We start from the raw sequence: 9,394 nt of genomic DNA, 5'->3' as shown, positions 1-9,394 counted from the left end.
AACAATAATAATGAAAATGAAGAACTCTGTGATGATATAAAAAAAAAACAATATGTAAAAGATAATGTAGAAAATAATAAAAAAATCGATGAACAACAAAATTGTTGTGAAGAATCTTATAATGAAGATAAAACAAAAAATAATTGCAATTGTATTGATAGGATATCCACACAAGATATAATTACCAAAAAAGAATTTAATAATGATAACATTAAAGAAGGAGAAAATAGGAATGTTCAGGATTTAGAAAGTTTACAAAATGATGGTAACGGTGTTATAGAATTAGGATGTGGACTTGGTCAAATAAGTAAATATTTATTTAGTAAATATAAAAATATGACAGGTATAGAAATTGATAGTAGAGCTCTATCTATAATTAGTCGAACCATGCCTGGGTTTGATTTTATTCATGATGATGTGTTACAAATAAATTATAAAGAATTATCTTTAAATAAGAAAACAAAACTAACTATTATTGGAAATCTCCCATTCTATATAACATCACAAATTTTGTTTTGTCTATTGGATTTTCATAAATACATAGAACAAGCTATTGTTACCATACAATATGAAGTAGGTGAAAGAATTGTAGCGAAACCTAATCAAAAAAATTATTCCATTCTAAGTATTTTATTTCATTTATATACAAATCCATATTTACTTTTTAAAATACCAAGCAAAGCATTTTATCCAGTACCTAAAGTTCAAGCAGCTGTTATGAAAATAATATTCAAAAATCACGAATCCTATTATAAACATATTAATTGTAATTTATTATTTCTTAAAAAAATACTCAAATACTCATTTCAACAAAGAAGAAAAAAATTAAAAAGTAGTTTAAAAAATCTATTAATACAATATAATATACCTAAATTACCTGAACAATTCATACATCTAAGACCACAACAATTATATCCTCATCAATTTGTAGAACTCACAAATCTGCTTTTTCCGCTTCAAAATTATCCTTTCAATCCTAATATACACACAAAAGTTTGGAGAAAAAAAAAGCACGGCGATTAAAATGGACACACCATATATATATATATATATATTTAATATATATTTAATATGTGTTGTACGGTGAACATTTGAATATATATCATAATGTTCCATACGGATGAATATATAAATATATTATATTTTTAAAAATATATCTTTCTATATTGTGAATATTTTTACAACTTCCGTGAGCTATCAACCTTTTATATATATATATATATATATATATATATATATATATATATTTATTTATTTATTTATTTATATATTTATTTATATATATATATATTTATATATTTATTTATTTATATATATATTTATTTTTTTTTTTGTAAAATAAACGTATAAAACAATTGTTCATTCATAATATTAAAAATTACTATATGAACACACATGATTAGATATATTGTAACATGTGAAAATTTATAAAAATATAAAATAATAAAACATATTTCAAGATTAATGGGATGTATATTAAAAATAATGAATAAACAAATAAATAAATATATATATATATAATATATATATTATATGTGGGTTTATTTTTTTTTTTTTTTTTATACCTATATTATTCATTACATATATAATATAAATATATATATATATATATATTATATATTATTTTCATGTGACTTTTTTTATTACATATATATATATATATATATATATATATATATATATATATAAATATTATATTATATTATATAACCTTCTAAATAAACAACAAAAAAAAATAAAAATAAAAATAAAATAAATAAATAAATACTATATATAAAATTATATTATCATATATTTTATATATTTTTTTTAAATATATCATAATAATAATAACTTATAATATATATATATATATATATATATATATTTATATTTATATATACATATATATATATAAATATATTATTAAATTTATTAAAACGAAAAATTCATAGAATTACCATAAATGATTTATTGAAAAATATAGCAATATAATCTTTATAATATATTCATTTATATTCCTTTATTTATTTATAAGGAAAATATTTTGAATTTAATATATTATATATATATTTATTTATTTATTTATTTATATTATAATTAAAATATATATAATTAAATATTTACAATTATTGTTATTATATATATATATATACAGCTTAATATATTATATTTAATTTATTTTAAATATAAATAATTGTGTATTTGTATAATTACGTTAATATATAAGTAAAAATATAAAAATATATTATAAATCTTTATATATTTATTCTTTTATCATATATTATTATATATTATATATTCGCCCTTGAAGATATTGTTATATTTTCTTATTTGAATATAAGATAAAAAAATAAAATAAAATAATACATACAAGCATATGAATATAAGTATATATATATATATATATATATATATATATATATTTATTTATTTATTTATTTATTTTCAATTTTGATATGTTTTAATTTTTTTTTTTTTTGAATGGAGGATGTGAAAGAATTTTTTAATCACGAGGTGGATTTCCTAATAGATAAGGATAAAGGAAATGTAGGGAACAATCTTAAGTTGATAAAAGAGAAGTATGAAGAGAAGTTGTTCAAGCTTCTTCAAGACATAAAAGAAAATCAAGAGATGTTTTATAGAAATCATAAATATAAGAATAGTTCACAAGAAACCTGTGATAATGATTATAGAAATAACAATATAAGTGATGGTGATATAATTAATGAAAAAGAAGAAAAAATAGATGAACAAGATGATAATATAAAAATTAATCATATAAATATAAATGATATTACTAATAAAAGTTGTTTAGATAATCTACAATTTTTTAAAAGAAAACGTCATGAAGATTATAATGAGAATATGGATGAATTAAATAAAAGACAGAAGAACCAAGAAGATACAAACATGTTATATATGTCAAATGATACTAATGGAAATAAGTATTATCCATATGTTGAAAAGAAATATAATTATAATATGAATGATTTTATAAAAAGAGATGGAAATTACAATTTTATGAATCCAAATGAATTTATCTGTAATATTCCTTTAAAAGAAGAATGTGATTTAAAAAGTTTATTTTCTTATTTTACAGAATCATTAAAAAAAAAAGGTGATCATGATAATATTTTTAAAAAGACTTATATTGAATGTCTACAAAGAAATAACAACAAACTATTACAAGATCCAATAGATGAAAATAATCTATTTTTATACAAAAGTTATTTTTATAAAATAAAAAAAGTCTTTTCTTTATTTTATTTTGATTTTTTTGTATCTATAATCAATGAGAATATCTCTTCAGAGGAAGGTATGGATTTTCTTATTAACGACTTGTTTTCTCTAAATGAGAAATTTTTTAAGAATTTAATATATATCTTGAAAAGGGGCCCTCCAAATCATACCAACAATAAAAATAATACCAACAATAAAAATAATACCAACAATAAAAATAATACCAACAATATAAATAATACCAACGATAAAAATAATACCAACGATAATAATGATAATAACAACAATAAAAATAATACCAACGATAATGATAATAATAACAACGATAAAAATAATACCAACGATAATAATAACAACTATTGTGATGCTCTTTTAAGATGTGACGAAAAGACTCCCAATCATTATAATAACCATATAGATAATTATAACATAAATAAAAATGTCGTATCTAATTATAATACAGACAATGCGAATGATATACATTCTTTACAAATGGAGGATCAGGGAAATCATATGAACTCACAAGAATTATATAATGATAATGTAATTTCTTTTTATAATAACAATGTTTTAAAAGAAAAGTATTTAATTATACCGTTCAAAGAAATTATATTAAACAGCCTACATTATTTAATAGAAATTATTGATCATATTAAAGAAGAAAAAAAAGAGAAATATAATAAATATAAAGATATTATAGTTTATTGTATTAAATTTTTAAAAGATAAAAATATAATTTCTTATAAAGAAGCAGCCACTATTATAGAATGTAAAAATATTGATAAATTAAATTTATTTAATAAAGAATTATATAAACTTATAACTAAATTAAAAACAAAAAATATGTATAGTATATCTATATATAATCTTATAAATGAAAATATTAATGGATACGGAAAAATTATTTTACTTCTACAAAATTTCTTTACAAATGATCGTACCAAAATAAAAGAAAACAATAACCCAAAACAAAAAAAAAAAAAAAAAAATTTTAAGAAAATTATTAACAAAATGGTAATTCAATATGATGAAAAAATGCAAATCCAGCATTTGAATAAAAGCTCGAAGGTAGAAGAATTAAATATAAAAAATAAAAATAATAGTATAAATAAAAATAATAGTATAAATAAAAATAATAGTATAAATAAAAATAATAGTATAATTAAAAATAATAGTATAAATAAAAATAATAGTATAAATAAAAATAATAGTATAAATAAAAATAATAGTATAAATAAAAATAATAGTATAAATAAAAATAATAGTATAAATAAAAATAATAATATAAATAAAAATAATAATATAAATAAAAATAATAATATAAATAATAATTATTGTGAAATGAAAAAATTATGGAAAACACATTTCAATTGTTACTATTGTAATGATTTAATAAATTTAAAAAATGATATTTTCTTTATTTCTGGTTTACATAATTTATGTCCTCGAAGAATTTTGTCCATACTCTTATTTTTTTATGAACAAAATATTGAAAGTGAAAAACAACTTCTTCCATTGTTTTTTTTATATTCAAAGGAATTAATAACTGATGTAATTATCCTAGAATTAAAAATTCGAAATAACTATATCACTGAATTATACAAAGAAGATCTGAACAAATTAAGAAATATGAATGTGAAGAATGAAGAGAATGAAAATAAGAGCACGGGTATTCAAATAAACGAAAATAATAACACATCTAATGAGTATAATATAAGCAATAGTAATAATATGAACCATACAAGTAACAACATCAACAACATGAACAATAACATGAACAATAACATGAACAATAACATGAACAACAACATCAACAATAACATGAACAACAACAATAACAACAGCAACAACAATAATAATAATAACATTAATTTGGTTACCTCATCAAATAACCCAAACGTTACTTCTAACAATAATTGTATTTTTATGTTTACAGAAAATAACTTCTTTACACAAAACTACTTTAAGATGTGCTCTATTTTAATTCTTAACGATTTATTAAATTTCGAAATTTTCTATGCTCATTTATGTCCAAATGATGTATTATTAAAAAATATGTTTGAAGAATTATATGAAAAATATTACATTGATTATGATAATTCAAGTTCTGATAAGGTCTCTTCATTGTTTTATAATTATATACCGTTCGATATAAATAACTTGTATAATATATATGAAAATGTAAAAAATTATACAACTCAATCGAAGGAAGTAGTGAAGAGGAAGGCTTCATCTACTCTTACGAGCTCGATAAATAATGTGAATAATATAAATAATGTGAATAATATAAATAATGTGAATAATATAAATAATGTGAATAATCCAAATAGTGTGAATAATCCAAATAGTGTGAATAATACAAATAAATTTAATAATTATATTCATAATAGTTACTTTAGTCCTTCTTTAGAGAAAGAATATAAACAAGTTACATTCTCTTCATCTTTCAAAGAATCATTAGTTAAAAAGAATAATCCTAAATATAAATTTTTAAATAATTGTAAAAGTTCAACACACATTCTGGAAGAATCGAATCCTATATATTTATATGATCATATTGTAAGCTTCTTATTAAATACACAAGATAAGGAATTAAAAAAAAAATATGATGATATTCAATGTTTAAATAGTAAAGATGCCATAGAATATTATATGTATGATATAATTAATAACAAATGGAATACATTTGATAATTTTATTAAAAATTATATAGACAGAGAAATAAAACTAAGAATAGAAAATATAAATTCAAATTATAAAACGTATCCTGAATTTTTTAATTATTTATATCTAGAATCTGATCCTTATCATTTAATATTAGGTAGATTATTTTTTATGAAAAATTCAAAGTTTTTGTTTCTATCAGCATTAATACAATTAAATGCATGGGGATTAGTAAATACTATAATTAAACATATGGAAACATATAAATGTAATCCCTATTTAAATTATTATGTACATTCGGCCTTCACAAAATTAATTAATTATATTATTGTCGACTTTGAGAAAAAATATGTTCAGGATATAATAAATAAGAGCAGCTCATCGCGCAACGCAAAAAATAAAATGAAAAGGATTCATCTGGAGGAAAAAAAAAATATAAATAATGAAAGTAAAAATGAAAGTAAAAGTAAAAGTAAAAGCAAAAATGATAACCATAATGATAACCATAATGATAAACATAATGATAACCATAATGATGATAATAATAATAATAATAATAATAATAATCATTCTTTTAAACCTCCCTGCCTTTTTTGTAATATTAATTTATGCGGATCGGTACTTTGCAGCTATAAGTCCATTGAAGTTATTAAGAAGAATAAGAAATATATCGAATCATTGTTTAAAAATGAAAATAAAATAAAAAGAAAAAAAAAAATTATAAGAAATTTATTAAAAAGGAAACATAAATATTTATACAAAAATTTAAAGGAAGAAAAATTAATCAATGTAAAAAAGCACAATATGAATAATTATACATATAATAATATAAAAAAGGAAACTATGAATATGAATTATTTTATAAAATCCTTAATGAATATATTTGAATTTCCAGAGTCATGCAAGTTGTACTCTGATGAGGAAATTATAAAAAATAAAAAAATAAAACGACATTTTAAAAAAAGTATAGATCAGTGTGCACAAAAAAGGAAAGAAATATGTGATACAAAAGATAACTGTATTTATTTATTAAAAAAAAAAAAATCAAAATGTGATGATGATAATAATAATAATAATAATTATTATTATTATTATTTAAGAAAGATAAAAGATATAGAAGTATTTATGGAATATATATTAATATTTTTACAATACCTTGGGTATTTTGGATATATATATAAATCCTTATTAAGAAGAATTCTTCGTATTTTATTTTTTTATGTAAACAGCGTGATTAATTCGAATGATTCGCAAAAGAAATTACATCCAAACTTTGAAAAATTATTTATAAAATACCTTTTTTTTGTTATTATAAATGATGATGATGATGATGATGATGATAATGAAGAAAACAAAAGTATTAATGATGATATATGGAATATATTGAAATTGTTGCCTGCGTCGGATAGATATAAATTATACTTTAAGTTTTTTGATAAATTACAAAAGGGTAGAAAAGATTTGAGTAAATTGAAAAACTTGAAAAATTTCGAAATAAAATGTAAAGTTAATACAAACGATGAAATAAATAAGAATACGTGTATAGGAAATAATTTAAGTCTAAACGTAAATTTTAATGATTCCCCTGTTAAAGATAACTATGACAACAAAAATGTGAATCATAATAATAATAATAATAATAATAATAATAATAATGCTATTGGTAGTAGTAGTAGTAATAATCTTAATGATTATAGTAAAAAATTATTCAAACTTGCTTATGAACATAAGAATTGTATTATTACCTTATCATATATAAATTTTGAAATTATAAAAAGTAAGTTGAGAAAAATTATCAAAAGAATAACTTCTGATATATTAAAAGATAGATATAATCCCAAAGTAGAAAGTATGCTCTGTGAATTTACCAAATTAATTAATAGAAATCCATTTGATTGTTCAGATATAATATTACAACAATGTGAATTATTTGATAATAATATGATTATAACATTATCTGAATCTATTAAAAATATACATCACTTTTCTTGTGATATTTTTTTATATAAAATTTTAGAAAGACAACAATTATTAAATGTTCATAATTACCAATTAAATAAACAATATAATAATATAAATAATTTAGAACTTATTGATGATTCTATTTTTAAACCAAAAAAATTAATTAATTTATCATTAGTAGCAGCGAAATTTTTATGTAAACATCCTTCTGTTAATTTTTATCCTTTGCTTATCTCTATATTTAATAGAATCTTTTCAGAATTACATACTTCTCATCATGTATATCTAAAAAACAAATCATATGTACCTAACCAATTATTATTATTATTATTATTAAAAAATTGTGAACACAAATTACAAAAATGTACATCCATCTCTTCACAGTGTGACAATATGAAAAAGGAAAATATCAAAAAGGAAAATATTAAAAATGATGACAATGTTAATAATAATGACAATGTTAATAATAATGACAATGTTAATAATAATGACAATGTTAATAATAATGACAATGGTAATAATAATGACAATGGTAATAATAATGACAATGTTAATAATAATGAGAATTATTATTATTATTATTATTATTATAATGTGATGGATACAAACATTCATATACCAAACAACATTAACCAAACAAATAATTTATCAAATGCAATTAAACAAAATGATCTACATTTTTATGATAATAATTTCACCATTAATGATACACAAAATGTATTAACACATCATAATAATCAAAATGAAGATACACTTATAAAATATATTAATATATATCCTAATGAATATATCAATCCATATGATTTAATAAATAACGAACAAGAATATGATCAATATGAAGAAAATAAAAAAAAAAATATAATCGAAGAACCTATGTTATTAAGTGGTCTTAATAAAAAATATCCAGATATAATGACTGGATATTTTTTTGATTTGGATTATATACAAAAACTAATAGAAATATATGCAGGTACTAATGCTTCTGTAGATGTACAAGAATTAAATGAAGATCAATTAAATGCTCAATGTGGACTCAAATTAATTAAAGAAGAAATTATGATATTACAAGAAAATTTTAATTTAAAAATTAATAATACTGAATATGAATATATACAACAAATTGAACAAGAAGAACAAAAATTAAAAAATGCATGCATTAAAAATGCTATACATATATTCTTAAATCCAAATTATATTTATTTAATATTTTTTATTCTCTCAAAAATTAAATATGAATATTTATTTGATAGTAATACAAATAATCTAAGAAATCTATCCGCAATGGTAGATAAAATACATATAGTCTTGTTACAGTTTGTTGAATTCTTACAAACTAATATTATACCATCTCTCTATTTCAAATATATACCTAATATATTACACATCTTTCAATTTTTTGATATATCTCAATCATTCCATATAGCTAGATTTGCCTTCCCCTTTTTTAAGCAATCGAAACAAAACGAAAAACAGGTGCACAACAAAAATGAAAATGAAAATGAAAAAAATAATAATAATAATAATAATAATAATAATAATGACACCT

The 9,394-nt window shown here is 19.0% G+C and overlaps 2 protein-coding genes across 2 annotated transcripts in view; both read left to right on the top strand.

Moving 5' to 3' along the window:
• Window positions 1-1,023, top strand: part of PRSY57_1249300 (apicoplast dimethyladenosine synthase, putative) — a gene marked incomplete at both ends in the record, with an annotated part of 1,954 nt that extends 931 nt beyond the window's left edge. The window contains one exon of the mRNA XM_012908904.2: window positions 1-1,023. Within this exon, the coding sequence (XP_012764358.2) occupies window positions 1-1,023 (1,023 nt within the window).
• A 1,440-nt stretch (window positions 1,024-2,463) lies between these two features.
• Window positions 2,464-9,394, top strand: part of PRSY57_1249200 (THO complex subunit 2, putative) — a gene marked incomplete at both ends in the record, with an annotated part of 9,431 nt that continues 2,500 nt past the window's right edge. The window contains one exon of the mRNA XM_020115119.1: window positions 2,464-9,394. This exon is cut by the window's right edge and continues 1,204 nt beyond it. Coding sequence (XP_019970272.1) covers window positions 2,464-9,394 — 6,931 coding nt within the window.

This window comes from Plasmodium reichenowi, chromosome 12 (assembly GCF_001601855.1).
Source record: "Plasmodium reichenowi strain SY57 chromosome 12, whole genome shotgun sequence".
NCBI lineage: Eukaryota > Apicomplexa > Aconoidasida > Haemosporida > Plasmodiidae > Plasmodium > Plasmodium reichenowi.
Note: the sequence above shows the minus strand (reverse complement) of the source record. Positions and strands in the feature narration are given on the sequence as shown.